The following is a 17,878-nucleotide window of genomic DNA, read 5'->3' as shown; positions in this document are numbered from 1 at the left end:
TTTTTTCCCCTCCCCCGGCATTGGACAGCGTAGATGTTTTTGAAGATAACATAAATTTTATATTCACTGATTATTTAAATGGCATTCGATGCCAAGTCGGGCCTTGTGGCGTAATTGGCAACGCGTCTGACTACGAATCAGGAGACTGCAGGTTCGAGCCCTGCCAAGGTCATATTATTTTTATTTTTTTATTTTTTTTTTTTCCCTTTTGCTTTTGCTTCCTCTTCTTTGCCTTTCGTGTCTCTCAGAGTAGTAGTTTGTTAGTATTGTTTGTGATAGCTTAAACCAGGTTGCCTACAATATCATTGAGTGAAACATTGTAACCTGATGTGTGATTTCCCAATTCAACACATTTAGATAGGGAAAAATTTATATTCTGCAAGCAATGCACTGGATCCATTTGCAGTGGCTGACTCTTTGAAAAGGTCACTATTTGTGAACACATGGCGGCCCCCCCCTTTTTCCCAGCATAATGCTTCACTTCTGTGGCATTATTTTCTGGGCTTTGCTTACAACCATTGAATCAAATCCACCTACCGTTCTGACTGGTTTTTGACATTGGTCTCTCACCATATGGGATATACGAAGATCCCAAATGGCTCCCCGTGGAGAGCAACTTAACCAGCTACTCTGCTGCTGAAGTGTACTGCGGGGGCCATCCCATCCAGAAGCGCCACGACTCTCCAGCTTTAGCTCCCAACTTCCCCAGATGCGAAAATTGGCGTAGCCGAATGTGATGATCCTTCTCCTCCCCCTTCCTCCCAGGGGCCGATAGCGACACCATGACAGGCTTGAAGATTTCCTCCAAGTACATTCCTTAAGTGGCCTTTTGCAATCTTTGCGCCGTGCAAAAAAACCCGTGTAATGAGCGTCGGTATGCAGGCAGAAGTGATAGCTGCGAAGTCTTTGTGTTTCCTGCACTTCGTACAAGCTCTCGAAAAGGCTTGAGCGAGAGAGCGATAATAGTGGTAGCGACAAATGGGTTCACATCAGTTTATAAGATCTTTCGATTCTTTCCATTTTTTTGTCCCCCTGTCGAAGTAAATGATGCCACTTTTGTTTCTGCAAAGTTTCTACCACAGCGAGGTTAGCAGACATTGAAGTGGAGCAAAAGCCGGAAAGCAAGAAAATCTCCGAGGAGGGGACGGAGTAACTTGCATATCGTAATGCTCCAGGAGTGTGGGAAATATAAGAGTCAAGACGGCACCCCTAAAAAATCTCAAGTAAATCCAAGTCGGAGCAGCGGCATGTCTTCGCCTCGATAAGCTTAGAATAGTGAGCACTGACTCCATATCCTAAATTAGGGTTCTAAATCCCAGGCATGTTAATGCAATTAAGAGGCCATCGTTCCAAGGTTGCTGTGCCTTGCCCTCCCCCGATAATGGTATTTTGTCTGATGTACACAAAGTATTTAATGATCTGACTCGTCATGCTCCCACAAGATATGGCCGGAGGTTGGGTGGGCACCGGCCAACAATAGCAAAACCAATCTACGGGAGTGATATAGTAGGAAAACAAGTGAAGAGAAAAGCCGCGTATAAGAAAGATAACCCAATGAAGAAAAACATACTCTCCCTCATGACAAATTTGCACCCTTCTCGTAGACAGATTACCTCCTGACTTCGGCGCGGAGACAACCGACCTAGCACACACACAGCATATAATCAGGGATGCCCCCCCTATATTTGCGTGATGAACAAAATATAATAAAATAAGCTTTGATCTTTTCGCACGCTGACCTTTGGGAGATGGTGGTGTCATTTGTCGCGAGATCTGAAGCTGACCCTGTCGTGAACACCCCGGAACCTTTTTTGCTTGTCTAGAGGTAGTTTGGACCGGGTGTGATGAGAGCTATCGAGTACGTATGAGGTGATCCGTGTAATGGAGCCTTCTCGACTCCGAAACAAACAAACAAAGCAAACAACGCCACCCAAAGCGAAAAAAAAAACAACAAAAGAAATTGAAAAAAGAAAAAAAAGGATGTTTTTGTGACCTTGGCAGGGCTCGAACCTGCAGTCTCCTGATTCGTAGTCAGACGCGTTGCCAATTACGCCACAAGGCCTTGTGTGCATACAGCTGCATTTCAATATTTTCTCAGTTAGAACCAATTTTTTCCTTTTTTTTCCTTCTCCCTTCTAGCAACTTATATATATAACATCTCGATTTTCTCAAAAAGTGAAAAAAAATGCATATTAAAGATTAAAAACAAAAAGAAAAACAGGCTGGATGTTCCCTAGAGGTCCTGACTTTGGCGCTAGTGCACGCAGCACACCTGAAGCGGCTGTCACTAATGGCTTCGGTAATACCCAGAGAAAGGGGGGCCACTATACAGAGTATATAACACACTCATAGAATCGACCTGACAAGCGCGATGCTCCAGGGGCCAATTGCAGCAGTCAGTTGGCTCCCGGGGAAGAGGGATGACGAGCAGATGTACGGAGTATACAGTACTCCGTATGCGGATTAGCATTCCGTTACGCTTGGACATTTCTCCCTCTCCAGCGCATATATATATATATAATTTTGAAATTGTATGAGTCGTTCTGCTACGCGTAAAAGCAGCTTTATATTAGAGTATTTAATTAACTATACAGTACTCCGTAACTGCCTGAGTTACAACTATGGCCACAAGCAAAGGGGGGGTATCAAACATGGGGGGAAAAAAAATAAATCATCTAGATACAGGTCCACATAAACCGTCTGCTGGGCATTAGTTAATTAAGAGTAAGACGAAGAGCTGCGAACATTCGCAGATTAAAGAAACCAAAGACAACAATTTTTTGTTCGCCGAAAACGAGCTCCCAGAGACCCTACATCCTGATAAAAGAACAAAAAAAAAAAAAATCCGAACCATGCAGAGAAAGAAACACCAGACAAAGTAAGGCACTTTTTTCCCCTTTTTTTCCCTTCCTTTTTTTTGAACTTAATGGGCGGACGTTGTCAGCAAGCTCAAATACTCTGGAGGCGCCGACGCTGTCGAACCAGAGAGCATACTCATACCCTCGAGTCTTGCTTGCCCGACATACTCCGGGCTCGGTGGCGTGATGACTCGCGGAGTGAAGAATTCGTCCGCTGCAGCACTCTGCGCACTAGCCTCTCTCGCGCGGTTGGCCACCACCGCCGTGAGGCTCTCCTGCCCGGTGACTTGGACGGGGATGCACAGCGAGATGGTCTGCCGGGTGGTGAAGGTGCTGGAGCTCGAAGGATTGTAGGACAGAGAGATATCGAGGGAGTAGGTGCGTGAGATGAGGCAGGAGTGGAATGTCGGGGCGTAGGCTTTGTGCGAAGGGAGGGAGATGGGCACGAGCACGGTGGCGGTGTAGTAAGTGTTGCCGGTGAAGCATGCTGTTGGGCCGACGAGGGAGCCGTCTGTCCAGTTGGACTGGATGGAGGAGCGTCGGCTGCTGCTGCAGGAGGACGGGGAAGGGGGAGCGGACGTGGTGTGTTTCTGCCACGTTGCGGATGCCACGCAGCGAGAGGCGAGACAGAGGGTGTCCGTGTAGACGCCCTTGTTGTAGTTCCAGGCCAGCTTCGAAGAGCGGCTGGGGAAGTCGGACCAGGGTTCGATGCCGAAGAAGGTGTTGACTTTCAGTTTCGTCCAGAGGCACCCGAGTTTGGGCGGCGTCTGGTGTTCGTGATCTGGGTCGAAGCGTACGTGCAGCGTCGCCATGGTCGCTGGCGACACATTCTCAGAGCTCTCAGAGTGGACAGAAGGGAGACGGAATGGTTTTGGCTGAGCGGCTGCGACTGCGATGCGGCCGAACTTCTTGCGTAGGGTACCCTTCTTGACGATCTTTTCACTACGCATGCGGAACTCTTCATTGCTGTCAGCCACGTCGAGGGGCGGCTCCTCGTCGGTCGCAGGGACGATGCGGACCTTCCTGACGACCTCGACGAGTGTCTTTGGTGGCTGGTCTTCGGGCAGGTCGAATCTGGCCACCCGTGCGCGGATCTTGTACTGGATCTGGCACATCTGCGGGCACATGTCGTCGAGCAGCTTCGAGCCGCCGCGGCCGGCGAGGGTGTGACCGCCCAGGGACGGCGGGAGGTGGGTGTGAGCGGCCTGGATCTGAGGATGATTGACTTCGTGCTTGCAAGCATGGGGCAGCAATCGCTCCGGGACGACGAAGGTGAAGGGGAAGGAGTACTTTCGCCCGGCCTCGAGGACCCTGGGCTGGGGGTATTGGGATTCTTCAATTGGCTGTGTGAGTCTCAGGAAGGCGTGGAAGGCGGACGACTGGCCGACGGTGGGACCAGCGTATCCGGGGCGTTCGATCAAGGTCCTGGCTGCGCCGATGAAGGAGATGTGTATCTGATCGAAGCGGACGTCGGTGTCGGCGCTGATGACGACCTTGCCCTCGATGGGGTCAAGGGTGGTGTAAGTGTTTATCCCGCGGGACTGGGAGGAGACATCACCGTCCAGCGTGATCTCGACGGACGGACGGCCCTTGCGGGTGATGGAGTTGAATGTCCCAGTGCTCCGGGACTCCAGAGAGGAGGGCATTGTGACGAACTTGCCGGACAAAGGGCGACCGTAAAACCCCCCCCCGGTATAGACCGATTGATTAGGATGGTAGCAGTAGTTTTATTTCCCTCACTGGAGAGAAGCGACAGCGACGTGCGACGACGACGACGACGACAACAAACGAATTCAACGACAAAAGCCAAGGCTCTGCAGCTGGATCGGAAAGGTGCTGCCTCTCTGCCACGTCTAAAGAAGGGGGGGGGGGGGAGATTGCGGACTTTTCGACACCCAAGCAACCAAGAATCCAAGATGCGGGGAGGGAAGGGCTGGGAATGCGTTTTAACTGAAGGAGGGGGTGTGCGATGGCGCAGATATGTGTCGACCAGGAGAGGGGGAGAGAGAGAGAGAGAGAGAGAGAGAGGTGTGTGTCAAGTGACTGGCGAATAGACTCGACCAGGGGAATGACAGGGAAGCAAGCTCGGTGTGTGATGTATAGACGTATACGGACGGAGTAAAGAGGCGGGGGTGGGGGGATGGTTGAATGGGTTTGATGCGAGCAGCGATGCGGTCCTTGCAGGGAGGAGGAGGATGGTCCGAGGAAATATAAATATATATAGATTTGGATCGCGATGCTGTATACAGTTTAGATCTGGAACACGATGATCATGAGAGCTGCAGCGATTAATAATTGAGCCAGGAGCATCATCATCATCAGCAACAGCAGCAGCAGCATTAGTTAACTAGCAGCAAGCAAAGTAACTAACTAAGCGGTATGTCGTATTATATAGTTAGTTCGATACTTTTTCGGTAGGCGGATGACGCCCTCTGACAGGCAGGCCACGAAGATGACTCCTGACAGCCTCCTCGCCACTACTTAGTTAACTAACTTCATAGTAAGTCTGTTAACTATTTTAATTTTTTTATTTTATTTTATTTTATTTTATTTTATTTTATTTTTTTTGAAACTCGCGTGTCGTCGTTCCTTCCCGGTTCCAGTCCAATCCTTACCGGGTTTTCCCTGCCAGTTCCTGCCGGGTCCAGCCCCAAAACCGCGGATCTGGCCAGCCATCAACAACAAACAAACAAACACACCAGAAAAAAAAAAAATCGCAGTCAGAAACGGGAAACCTCGCCGCTCTCTTCCCCGTGTCTTTCTTTCCTTTGAGTCATTAATACTGGGGACGACCTCCCGAGTCCGGCAGGTTCAGACAAAACCACGTCTTTCTCCATCTCGCCTGCCCGCCCTGTGAGTCGTCGCCCCCCGCCCGCCAATCAGATGCCGCCGACAGAACGTGGTGGACTGTGCGTATTGCGGTGGGGAAAAAAGGAAAAAAAAAAAAAGGTAAAAAAGAAAAGACAAGAAACCAAGAATGTACGGAGTATGGGTGTATGTACGGAGATGCACTGGGTAGCATGTACCTCAGAGGTACCACTCTGCGGTGGAATTGCCGTGATGGGTACCTCCTAGGTACCGGTCAGGGTCACGGGTGGCCGGCACCTGCAACCTGCTTGCCGCTCTCTCAGGCCCTTTTTTTTTTTTTTTTGCTTGGGGCCGGCGGGTGGGGCACGCGCGTCTGGCCGGTGGAGGCGACTGACATCAACACACTTGGAGAAAAAAGAAGAAAAAATTTTTATCCTTTCCTTTTTTCATTCATTCATTTTTTTTTTTTCCGTCCGTGATTCCCCTCGGAGATTGACTCTCGCCCTCGAAATAGAAACAATGCATGAGATCCATTTTCTAGAGGAGGGCGGATCGCCTCTGCTAGCCGAGAACGCTGTTCGAGTATGTATATACGGAGTACGGAGTCACTCTGGAGGTGATACAGTATTAGAATTATTTGTTTATCTGGAAGTGATATTAGAATCATTTGTTTACTGCTTCATACTCTGTACCGTTTTGATCGACATGGCAGGACCGATAGCTCATACATTCAGTAACGATGATGATGATGATGATGATGATGATCAAAGTATTCATGCTCGTAGCTAACACAGCTCTTCCCATCTACAGCATCGCACGCCACCAATTGATACAGACTACAGCAGTGTATCACACTCCATCTCCCAGAATAAAAACGCATTGGCGGCTAAATGTGGATTCACAACGAAAAAAGGCGGGCCTAGTCTCAGAACTGGGGTTAAAGAAAAAAAAAAGGAAAACTACCTCTTATTTTCTTTTTCAACGCCACCTGATCCCTGCTGCCTCGAACTCCTGACGGGTAGCCACTCGCCTTGTAATGACTCGTCTTCGGCAAGAATCTCATACAGTAACTATATGTCTCGCCCGACAAGAGAAGCACCAAGATGGGGCAGTTGAAGAGGAGACAGGGAGCGCCGCGGCTCCGAGGCCCGCCTAGACGTCCAGGAAAGTCAAAAAGAAAAAGAAGAAGAAAAGAGAAGAAGAAAAAAGGAGAGAGAAAAACAATAAAAAAAGACCCGCTCCCGCAGAAAATTAAGCTATTCTCGGCGGTGAAACTCTAATGCCGAGCCAAGCGCCGTGATTGGCCAATTCAGGCGGAAGCCGCACGGGCCAGTGAGTGTACGCTAAACCGCTTGGGGTGATATGACGTCGGGTTGAGTCAGCAAGGGGATTTGTCATCAGGATTTTCTCGTTTCATTTTCTCGCATCGTCTGGTTTCGCGATGTTTTGCTGGCTCCTTTTTTTGTATTCGCGGCAAACTATGTAACTAGCTGGTGAGCATGCAATCTGAAAAAGCGCTTGATTACGCTGCATGTTTCCCGGTCTGCTCTCCGGTTGGCCTGTCCGCGTCAGGGAGCTGTGACATCCATCTATACTTTTTGAGGTGGGTTTTTGGGGTAATCATGCGGGGGAAAAAAATAAAAAATAGTTAAAAAATAAAATTGGCATGCGAATTATTAATACATATGCCCCAGTCAATGCACCCGGAAAAAGAAAAAGGACAAAACAAAATCATATGCTTGCAGAATTTGCCGAGCTATTCATCAACTGGGGCAGTCTGAGGGAGGCGGATCTGCAGCCTGGCGCCCTGTCACATCTGCTTCTCCCTTTGAGTGCGGAGCACTTAATTTCCTTCAGCGGCTGTGTGATGTCACACTCGAGTTTCGAGAGAGAGAGACACACAGAGAGAGAGAGAGAGAGAGAGAGAGAGAAAAATGGGGAGAGGGAGAGATAAGCTTGGTTGTTGTTCGTAATGTGAGCTAAACTGACTACGAGACCGCGCCCTGCCAAGGACATCTGTGGATCACGAAATCTCTTCAACCACCAAGCCGGAAATGACATGGGAGCTTCTCCCTGCTGGAGAATCTCTGACAACCACGTGTCGCGTCTTTTCTCGATTCGATCTCGACAATTCTTTTTTCTGCGCCCGTCTGACGCTGACACTCACTTCCACCACGCCCTTCCGTCCCCCTCTCCGCAGCTAGTCTCGGAAACGGCTCCCGCTCGTCAAAGGAGCTTGCACCACATCTCGTGTTCTGCACTCCACACGAGCTTGTAATCGAAAGGGAGCATAACTACGTCGGAATCCATAGTAACTAGTTAAGACCCTGCATGATAGTATTACTAATAACCAAAGGCTTCGTTTTTGTCCTTTTCTCTTTTCTTTTTTTTTTTGAGACGTCATCTTTCCCCTACCTCTTTCAAGAATCTCACCACCGCGTTTCGACCTTCAGCTCGAACTGTCGCGTCTGTATGGAGAGCTCCCGCGACCCTCTGTCTCTGCACATCCAGCCCCGACTCTCCACAGATCTCCTCCAGTCTGTCGGACTGCTGTCCCGGAACGAGCTCGTCGTTCGCAGCAGACACGATCAAGACCCGCATCTTCCTCTCCGATCCTCGCCCAAGCTCCCGTCCTGCCTCCTGCAGCGCGACACCCGTTCGCTTCAGCGCCGCCTCTGAGTCCCACCAGTTGCGCAGAAAGGGCCACAGGTATCGGTACGGGAGCCAGCGTTGTGGGTAGAGCGCGACGAGCATGCTTTGCACGCTGAGGAACGGCGTTTCGAGTATGAGTCCGCCGACGGATGTCCGCCGGTTGGACTTCGTCTCGCACTGATGCGCGGCGAGGCCTGTGGCTACGCCCGCGCCGATACTTTGTCCCCAGAGGACGACGGTGTCGCCGTGGTCGCGCCGTAAGGTAGTAGAACCGTCGAGATCCTTGAAGTATTCCTCGTGGATCCAGTCGAGCGCCGCGAGCGCGTCGAGCTCGATCCCCTTCTGCGACGCTCGTCCGCGAGACGTCCAGTAGCCGCGGTACGAGAGCGCGACGAAGGTGTATTTCACGCGTGGATCGGAGCCTCCTCGCTCCAGATCCTTGAGCACGCCTGATAAAAGCGGCAACCGGGGAGGTAGGGACGAAGCATTGCTACATTCATCGAACACGCAGAACAAAGTTAAAAAAAAAATTCTTAGCCTTACAGAAACCAATAAATCATACGTAGATCGAAATCAGCTCAAACAAAAAAAAAAAAAAAAAAAAGGAAAAAAGAAAAGAAAAGAAACCAAGGTTATCATTTTTTTCTTTTTTTTTCTCTTTCCTACTAACCCTTGAAAATACAAAATCACCACATGTCTCTCCGCAGTGTCCGCGGCTTTCAACCTCCCACTATTGGCGCTCTCACCCACGCATAACCCCAGCTCCACCCCGTCCCGCGCCCGTATCCTCTTTTCCGTCCACCTCACACCGCCGCACATACCGGCGTAATCCTCGATCTTCTCCCGCCGCGCACCCGGCGGCATGCTCGGCATGTAGATGATCCGGTTCTGGAACACGATCATCATCGCACACTTGTAGAGCCAGAGGGGGAGGAAGAGTCCTGTGAAGACGAGCGGCGGGATGAGGATGGCCGGGAGGTGGAGGTGGCGCTGCAGGGGGGTTGGATTGCGGAGACAGGGGAGAAAGGCGGGACGGAGCGGGGAGCGGTGGCGGTGCTGATGGATGGAGCGGCGGAACGCGCTGGGGACCGGGAAGAGGTAGGGCGGTCGTTGGGCGATGGAAATCGGGCGGAGGGGTAGTCGGAGAAGCATGGTGAGCTAGGGATTGGGTGGCTATGTTGGCCGGGGCTACATACTGCCTCGTGTGCTTGTTGTTTGAATCGGGATTGTGGCCATATTCGAGAGGCGAGGTCGTGGAAGCTGGGAGAGGGGCCCCGGGGGTTGATGCCAAGCAAATCCGCAACAAAGATACTTCCAGGCTTGGCCCGCCAGCCCGCAAAAACCTCCATCTCACAACACACAAAACACACACATCTCGGTAACGCCGAGCAGAAGCTGCAGTAGAATCTTGAATATCCAATTTCATGAAATAAAACTTGGCTAAACTAACCAGTTATCTAGCGGCTGACAAAAGCTATTCTAAACTTTCTTCCCACATAACTAGAGTTACAGTTCTCGACCCTTCGATACAAACCTCCCTCCACCCGTCACTTCGATGCCGTCCGACTCGCCCTCTCATCCAAAGGTATGGACACCGAACCAGACTCTGGCAGACGCAGCAACGCCTTCCCCGACCGCACCACCAACGGCCACGTCGTGCCCATGATGAGAATAGCGATGAACACCGTACACGCCGGGTCGGCGTAGAACTTAGCCTCACGCGTGTCCGCCGGATCTATCTCCTCGTGTCGCGACGGGATGCGCCACACGATGGCCGCTGAGATGATCACGGCGACGTTGTTCAGCGCGTCGGCGCCGATGTGCAGGACGACCGCCTTGATCGAGAGGCTGGTGCCGGTTGTCCGGGCGTTCTGGGTTCCGCCGGGGGCTGGTTCGAGTCTGTTTGGGTCTGCGTCGGCCGAGGACTGTCCGCCGGCTACGGGGTGATCGTGACCGTGGCCGTGGCCGTGGCCGTGGTGGTGGTGATGTCCGTGTGGTCCCATGATAAGGATGCAAATAATGTTGAGGAAAAGTCCGGCCCATCCCATTACAAAGACAAGTAGCGGGCTCGATATGGCTGGAGGGTGAAGTCTGTTAGCATAGGCTGGCTACTGCGCATCGTGTGGCGGCGGAAAGTCACCTTGCAGATGGATGAACCTCTCGATACCCTGCAGAAATATGCCCAATCCAATAGCGACCAAGACGACGCTATTGAAGAACGCTGCGAGGGTAGGGAGCCTGGCGTAACCTCGTTTGTTGTTTTCATCTGGACGTCTCGAGTACTGAACGAAGAGTTCAGGGCAAATTAGCCAAATTATCTCCTTTTAGCTGCTATTGAGTAGCCTTTTTCTTTTTTCCCTTCCCTTCCCTTTCCTTTCCTTTCTTCTCTTTTCATTTTTTTTTATTTCATTTTATTTTATTTTATTTATTTTTTTTGGGGGGGAGGGGACTAAACCACAGTTACCTTTTCAGCGAGAAATGCCACCATGAAGGAAAAGATATCCGCCGTGTAATGGAATGCGTCGGCAACGAGCGAGAGAGACCGCGTTTTGAACCCCACGCCAAATTCTCCCATCACAAATGAAAAGGAAACGGCGATGACGATCAGGAGTCGAACCTGTGTCGATACTCTGCATTTCCCAAAGCAAACCCGCATGTTCATTTTGTCCCGCGAGGCTTAGTACCCTGGGTAAAAAGGACCGCTTTCTTCTTCGAATATGCCCACTTCCTTTTTGCCCAGCGGTGGAAAGGAATCGTGGACTGTCAACGTGCTGAGCGTCTCGACAAGATTCCTGAGTTTCGATAATCGATGAAATAGCTGAGACTAATTCTCATTTCTCGTGAGATCGTTGACGGAAAAGGGGCGAACGCAGCCAAGCTGTCTTGTTTTATCAAGAAACGAAAGCCAGGCAATAGTTGTAGTTGCGATGGGCTTTGGCAGGAGCGTTTTTCGATAGAAGGGATTCTTCAACACAAAAAAGAAAAAAGGAAAAATCTTTGGACTGGCCCAGTTCGAGGGCCTGAATTTCATCAAGCCCTGGTATCCACAATACCTCAGGAGCTATATGTACTCGCCAGGACCCGGTCCCTTGGGAACAGGTGAGAAGATGCTCGCGAGTGTGAGAGAAGATGTTAAACTGCACTCAAGGCACAGCTCGGTATTTATTCGATTCTATCGTGGTCTATAGTCGACGTGCGACTCCATTTTTGTAGCAGCCAGTGATTGCTTTATGTCAGAACCATTACCGTCACGAGCGAAGTCGGGACGATGCTGTGGCACTCTGCCCAAGGGCTTTAGTTGATGCGCAAAGACCACCAGTGAATGTTTCTCCCCTTATTCTTTCCCCCCGGATGGGCATCGGACTCTACTCCGTAGTTTGAGAAAGCGGCCGATAGCGTTTGAAGCCTGTCTTATAGTGGACTTGGTCTTATTACATGCAGGCTGTGATTGAGCAGAATCACCGCCCGCTGTACCACCGTAATCACAAGCATGTGGTTTCATTACAAAGGCAGCGTTTTCGAGGCCTTTTCCCTCCGAAGAATTGCTCTTTGTTTTCCCCGTAGGGAGGCGTTATTTGTTTGTCATCTCCCTGCAGATTTATTTACTTCTTGTTTCCGGAATTCTTGGTTCGACCAACGGATCGCTGGGAACCACCTAACTACTCTGTGCTCTGTACAAGATAGCAATAACTACTCCGTAGGGAATCAGAGAATGCGCCCATACGAAAAATTGTCCTGCGGACTATTTGGCCACGGAACCATCTTTCTGCACGTCACCATCCCTCCGCTTGGACGGACGCTCACCTGGTTAGAACACATTCCGAAGCGGCTGTTATTCCAGTAGATCGTTAAGGGTTGTACCTAAGCTGGTAGGCTTTAAGGCCTGTCACACCCTTGTTGGCTGAGAGTGCATGTGGAAGTTGTGAAGTTCAGAAATGCAGTAGCGAGTACTCCGTAGTCAGTTACAAGTATGGAACACTCTCCCGATCAAGGTGAACGGGTTTTCCTTTTAGAGGCTTCGTCAAGAGTTGGCCGTGTTGTATGAGAGCCGTTGACCAGGCTTGAAGCGTCCTGCGGCGTCTTGGCGGGTTCAAAAGGACCGCAGGGTGACATTTGAGCAATGCTCGGTTTGAGACACCTGCATATTCATCATGGCCAGCATCGCTCACTAGCGAGTGAAAACTAACAAGTCAAGGCTGCAAACCTCTTTCTGTGTGGACGCCTTTATTCCACAATCTGAATAGAAACGCTGATCAGCTGGTTAACTCCCAGTGTCCCGTCCTGAGTACAACTTAGAGAAGAATGTCCCAACGACGGCGACGCTGGCTTCTCCTCCCACACATTTCGATTCTGGCATGGCTGGTTTGCCTCAGCGCCGCTGCCAAAGTCCAGTTCTGCAAGAGCAACGAGGACGGTTCCGTTGATCTGTGCCTCGCGCTGGCGTCTTATCGGAATGGGACGAGCAACAGCAACGACGTCTACCTGCACTTATCCTCGAAGTTCACTGGTCGTAGGGGATGGGCGGCGTTTGGCACGGGCACCGGCATGGACGGGTCGATGATGTTTATCTTCTACCCCGGTGAGCGCGAGGGAGGTATGTTCATCCTCTGCCCCGTACCTCTCTCTAACTACATGATTTGGAGCGTGTCCCGGGGCTGATCTTCGCCAATCCTCAAGATGTTACGCTGAGCGTGAGGAGTTCAAGGTAAGCTCGATAAGTCCCATGGCAGAAAGAATAAAAGGAAAAAGAAAAAAAAAAATATTGCAGACAAAGAAAAGGCTGTCGCTTATTGAAACAACTTGCATTGAAACAGCGGGCATCTCCCCCCCGAAGCACACCCTGAACTCCCGTCTCATGAGGTGATACAAACCTCTGTGGATGCCCATTATCATGATGTCCACGTCATTTGTTACGCATGTGACGGGTGGCCGGGCAAGAAAATTAAGGTGGACACGGACCATCAACCCTGGATATGGGCAACGCATACGTCTCAGGTCATGCAAACGGCAGATGTGGACCATCGGTTGGAGTACCATGGGCATCATGGTCATGGTGAGTCCCCCCTTTCTTTTCTCATCTTTTTTTCTTTTTTTGGCCCGAAGATCTGAAGATTGGGATGCCAGTCTGATAACATCCTGCACAGGTGGATTCTACCTCAACATGGCCGATGGACGCTCAGCATCTTTTCCCAGGACTAACTTGAAGATGCTTATGATCGATAGAGGATCAGTTCATCCCGAAGATCCACAGTCGAACTCTGAAAGTATACGCCGTTTCTTGTTTCAAGTGCATGGCTTCGTCCTTGCCGTCGTTTTCACATTGATCATGCCATTGGGAGTGGGGTTCATTCGACAGGGGGGTGAATCCGCATTTTCCCGCCATTGGGTTGTTCAAGCCAGCGCTGTTATCGGAGCCGTAGGTGGAATGAGCATCGCGCTTCTAATTTCCAAGAAACTGATTCAGGTACGTTCCCGCTGGCGAACTTCTTTTCTCTCCGTTCCTTCGCCCGAGATGCCAATTTCTGATTCTGTTTGACTATGGGCAGCTGGGGGACGCGCATGGAACACACAAGTTGATCGGTATATGTCTGCTATTGGCCATATTGGTGCAACCCTGCATCGGATATTGGCATCATCTAGCGTTTCTTAAACTGAAGCGCCGGACATCCGTCACCTATGCCCATATATATTTTGGACGAGCTGTGCTGATGCTTGCATGGCTCAATATTGCGCTGTAAGTGCAGGGTACATGGGCGGCAATTGCACACCTGTACCTTCTCCCGCTTTCCCATGCATCTGTACTACATATGAATATACTAACCTTTATATCAAGAGGGCTTTACATCGCACATGTACCATTTTTGATCTGGCTTGCGTGGATAGCATGCATGCTTCTCGCGATCGTTGGAATGCTACGGCTGCGAACCGCGTCCCGTCTGTTCAAGCGGGGAAAGAGAAATGTATCCATAACTGAGTATGAGTTAGTGGATGGCGATGAAATTTCCCCCTCTCAACCGCAGGGCCGGTCGTTTACAAACTAAATGCGCCGTTAGTCCAAATATTAGGCCCGAGCGGCTAGCCGCAAATTAGAAAAGGCGTTGTCTACAACAAGAGCGACCCAAGCATTCATTTCTCCCCTTATGTTTGGGGCTTGAATACGCCTGGAAAGCCGCGCGTATATTTTTCTTTTCCTGCGGACTAAATTCTCAGTTTGTGGGGCAATGCTTTGTGTACCACGCAAGGTACTTTTTGCCTAGTTAACCCTACTGTTGTGGGACGAAGGCATGTCAAATCCATGAGAAAAAATTTGGTGGCCTCGAACAATCCTCTTGTTCACTGTCGGTGAGGCTAGCAGATACAAAACATATTTTTAAAGAGATACCAAGTTATCGACGCATCCCGTTGACGTTTACGTTTGTTGGGATACAATGTCCGCATTTCGCGATGTCATTGAAGCGCGCAATCGGGAGAGTACGCGCAAACATCAATGATGCCTTTCTGTCTTTGCAGATTTCATACCCGTCGGACCATGCCGAAAAGTGCAATGTATATGTTGATCCTTGGGGTTCAAGTCCATGTATGCATTCCGTTGGCTGTCGTCATCAAGGGAGCGGTATCCATTCGTCCACCACATACTGCAGAATTCCCTTAAGTCCCAGGAGCTTAGTGCCAATAGATCAACGGGAAGCTGAACCGTCCGTCGTTCTGCAACATCCTTTCGCTCGATAATCGTCAGCAGTCGGGACAAAGAAGGCAGCACGATGAAATATTCGGACGATTTCTGGACATGCTGCATTCGCTCAGGCTTAGAGACAGGATGCCGTTGATGTCCATGAGTTGGATGAATCGCATATAAAACCCATGGCTTTCTCCCTGTTGAGACGCCATAGCCTTCCTCAAATCATCAATTACTCAAAGCTTCTTCGTATACGCCATCATGTACTGGCCAATTCTCGTCCAAGCTCTGGTTCTCTCGGCTGGCGCCGTGGAGGTTCCGTTCGATACAGGAACGAAGCCAACAGGAGTGGTTGACCCTAGAACCACTAAGCAATGTCAACTTTGGGTTAACAAAATTACGGACTCCAATGCCTGCCCTACTATCGTGAAGTACTTCAGCCTCAAGCAATCCGAATTCTCGCTTTGGGTTTGTCATCACTCTTAAATCTCCCTCGGGTTTTCTATGATGCTTACGCTTTTCTTTTAGAATCCGGGAGTTGATTACGATTGCAGAGGTTTCAAGAAAGGTAATTCCTACTGTGTGAAAGCGCCCATCTGGCGTGCGCCTGCAAAAAGGGCACTTCCACCAGGGGTTGGAGTTTCTATTCCACCTTTGTCAAAGAGGTCGCCCACACCATCAACGTTGATCGTATCCGCTTTGCCCCGATCTCTGTCGTCAACAACAGAAGTCACGTTCTCCCTTGGCCTCCCTAGTCAATCCCCGACGAAAGCACGGCCTACAGCTTTGGTGAAAAAGGCACCCGATACAACGCCCCTCTCAATACTCCCACCCACTCCTGCCAAGCGATCAGAGTCTATGCCTCTCTCAATCCTTCCACCCACTCCTGTAAAACGATCAGAGTCGATGCCTCTCTCAATCCTTCCACCCACTCCTGTAAAACGATCTGAATCAACGCCTCTCTCAATCCTCCCCGTGTCCGGCGGACAGGAACCGTCAGCACTACCAGTCACTCCTGCAAAACGATCAGAGTCGATGCCTCTCTCAATCCTTCCACCCACTCCTGCAAAACGATCCGAATCAATGCCTCTTTCGATCCTCCCTGTGACCCCCAGGCATGAACCGTCAGCAACAATGTCTTCTAATCCTGCAGCAAAACGGTCTAGTGCTCCCGTATCACCTCCTCCACCATCTGCTACTGGCCCAAGCACGGGGCTGCCCAACAGACTCATCCACCCGGGGACGAAGACGGACTGCAAAGAGGACCATCTCGTGAAGCAGACTGATTTGTGTGATTAGATCATCTCTGAGAATGGGACTCCTGAGCCGAACTTCAGCACTTGGAATCCGGGTGTTGGATTAGGGCTGTGATAATTTGTTGCTGCGGTTTTGTGCCTGTGTGAAGGAGTAGGCAGTCAGAGACGATATCCATTGAGGAATGGTTCTTAGCCTTTGCGAAAAATGACTCCTATCGAGGAGGATAAATGCAAGATAGGGTTCGAATTATGGTGAATGTTGGTATTCGGACTAGTTAACGCTCCTTTTCGTTGCTCCGGTTTTTGTTTCTTGTTTTCTACGATAAGTAGGGTACTATCTTTAGTATAAGCGAAAGCCATGCGTTGTCATGCCTCTAATCTTGCCTAGATCTGTTTTATCCCGAAACTAGACAAAATGTGTACTCGCATCTAGTTTTTGTAAGATGTTTCTATGTCAAAGATTGATGGATATTGTATCATGCCCCTGAAGCGAATGAAGTGTACAGATGAATCCGATCTGTACCACAGAAGGTACATCATCTTCAGAATGCATCAACTGCGAGGTAAGTGTTGGAATATTTGAAGGTGGCTAACTTGGAATACAGGGTTGCAGCAGGGATGCGGATGAAATTGTTCGCAGCAAGAAAAAGCTCGGGGAGCCGCAGTTACTCGTTGCTGCGAGGAACATGTTTCCACAGACATTCGAGGGAAAAAGCGATCGAAGCTTATAGCAATGCCTAGACTGAGTCTGGGGGCCGTGATGCGGCATGCAAGGCGTGACATATTGCAATTCCGCATTTCCCCTGGCAAAATACTTTCAAGAGCCACATAATACTACCTAGCGGAGATATAAGGTTCGTCTTCATGGCCTTGCAGATATGACTGACTGAATGGCCTGCAGCTTGGCCCGAAGCGGTCACCTCATCGGGACTTAAGAAATTGTCATCACTTGCTTTTGCGTGAGAAATGCTCGGCGAGGCTCCCGTGTCAGGGTGAAAGTTATCACTGCTCAGCAGACAACCACAGTCTCCCAGCGGGTATCGCTCTGGTTTGTCATCGCGGATATGATTGACGCAGCAGATGATCCCTGCATCCTCAAAGGCAAGGTTCTGGGGAAGAAATTCCACTACCAAAAGCCGGGAAGCTGCATATACTCCCTGCTTCAGTAATTGGCACTATTCTACTGCCAATCAACGAACTCTGTCTTGGGACGGTCTCCAGAGTGTCCATATGTACGATGCGAGTACGCATTGCAGATTGTACCCCACGTTACTCCAGAGAACAACATGCATCATGATTGACAAGGCAAAAGTAAGAAATATCCTACCTGCAGATTCAACTATGACTTGCTGGGATGAGAATGTTGCTTTGGATGGTTGTGCAGATCTTCGTGACATGGCGCGGCGCAATTCGCTTGGTTCTCAACTGTACCACATCAGTTTCTCACACGCAGCGATCAGTGGTAGGGTCAATATTCCTCCGTCAGGGATGTTTCTTCGCATTGAAAAAACAACCCGCTCTTCGCGTGATGGAATAAAAGCATGCAGGATAGAGTAATATCAGAGAGGGATGCATGCAGATGGCCATTTTGTGCTCACGCGTCTCCTCGAAAACAAGCAGAAATGCGG

At 50.1% G+C, this 17,878-nt stretch overlaps 7 protein-coding genes and 2 non-coding genes across 9 annotated transcripts; 4 read left to right on the top strand and 5 right to left on the bottom strand.

Moving 5' to 3' along the window:
* Positions 1–99: 99 nt before the first annotated feature.
* Positions 100–172, top strand: CIMG_15003. Its single transcript has one exon. It is a non-coding gene; the product is annotated as a tRNA-Arg (tRNA).
* Positions 173–864: 692 nt separating this feature from the next.
* Positions 865–1,620, top strand: CIMG_12621 (uncharacterized protein; the record flags this gene model as incomplete). Its single annotated transcript, XM_004445529.1, has 3 exons — positions 865–874; positions 1,083–1,149; positions 1,305–1,620. 3 exons carry the CDS (start codon positions 865–867, stop codon positions 1,618–1,620), a joined length of 393 nt encoding a protein of 130 aa, XP_004445586.1.
* Positions 1,621–1,989: 369 nt separating this feature from the next.
* On the bottom strand, positions 1,990–2,062 carry CIMG_15002. The gene has a single exon. It is a non-coding gene; the product is annotated as a tRNA-Arg (tRNA).
* Positions 2,063–2,541: 479 nt separating this feature from the next.
* Positions 2,542–4,504, bottom strand: CIMG_02807 (arrestin domain-containing protein; the record flags this gene model as incomplete). Its single annotated transcript, XM_001249035.2, has 1 exon — positions 2,542–4,504. The coding sequence occupies one exon, from the start codon at positions 4,502–4,504 to the stop codon at positions 2,924–2,926; it is 1,581 nt and encodes a 526-aa protein (XP_001249036.1). The 3' UTR covers positions 2,542–2,923.
* Positions 4,505–7,598: 3,094 nt separating this feature from the next.
* CIMG_02808 (alpha/beta superfamily hydrolase) lies at positions 7,599–9,470 on the bottom strand (the record flags this gene model as incomplete). The annotated part of the gene is made up of 2 exons (XM_001249036.2): positions 7,599–8,808; positions 8,989–9,470. 2 exons carry the CDS (start codon positions 9,468–9,470, stop codon positions 8,067–8,069), a joined length of 1,224 nt encoding a protein of 407 aa, XP_001249037.2. The 3' UTR covers positions 7,599–8,066.
* A 395-nt stretch (positions 9,471–9,865) lies between these two features.
* On the bottom strand, positions 9,866–10,980 carry CIMG_02809 (cation diffusion facilitator family transporter; the record flags this gene model as incomplete). The annotated part of the gene is made up of 3 exons (XM_001249037.1): positions 9,866–10,395; positions 10,459–10,600; positions 10,783–10,980. 3 exons carry the CDS (start codon positions 10,978–10,980, stop codon positions 9,866–9,868), a joined length of 870 nt encoding a protein of 289 aa, XP_001249038.1.
* Positions 10,981–12,317: 1,337 nt separating this feature from the next.
* Positions 12,318–14,359, top strand: CIMG_02810 (uncharacterized protein; the record flags this gene model as incomplete). The annotated part of the gene is made up of 7 exons (XM_001249038.2): positions 12,318–12,530; positions 12,591–12,912; positions 12,996–13,023; positions 13,133–13,371; positions 13,463–13,782; positions 13,865–14,052; positions 14,152–14,359. Exons 2-7 carry the CDS (start codon positions 12,621–12,623, stop codon positions 14,357–14,359), a joined length of 1,275 nt encoding a protein of 424 aa, XP_001249039.2. The 5' UTR covers positions 12,318–12,530; positions 12,591–12,620.
* Positions 14,360–15,255: 896 nt separating this feature from the next.
* On the top strand, positions 15,256–16,293 carry CIMG_02811 (uncharacterized protein; the record flags this gene model as incomplete). The annotated part of the gene is made up of 2 exons (XM_001249039.2): positions 15,256–15,462; positions 15,523–16,293. The coding sequence occupies 2 exons, from the start codon at positions 15,256–15,258 to the stop codon at positions 16,291–16,293; spliced, it is 978 nt and encodes a 325-aa protein (XP_001249040.2).
* Positions 16,294–16,987: 694 nt separating this feature from the next.
* Positions 16,988–17,647, bottom strand: CIMG_11021 (uncharacterized protein; the record flags this gene model as incomplete). The annotated part of the gene is made up of 2 exons (XM_012358989.1): positions 16,988–17,376; positions 17,578–17,647. 2 exons carry the CDS (start codon positions 17,645–17,647, stop codon positions 16,988–16,990), a joined length of 459 nt encoding a protein of 152 aa, XP_012214412.1.
* Between the last annotated feature and the right edge of the window lie 231 nt (positions 17,648–17,878).

This window comes from Coccidioides immitis (assembly GCF_000149335.2).
Source record: "Coccidioides immitis RS genomic scaffold supercont3.1, whole genome shotgun sequence".
Lineage (NCBI taxonomy): Eukaryota > Fungi > Ascomycota > Eurotiomycetes > Onygenales > Onygenaceae > Coccidioides > Coccidioides immitis.
The sequence above is the reverse complement of the archived record's forward strand: the minus strand, read 5'-3'. Positions and strand labels throughout refer to the sequence as shown.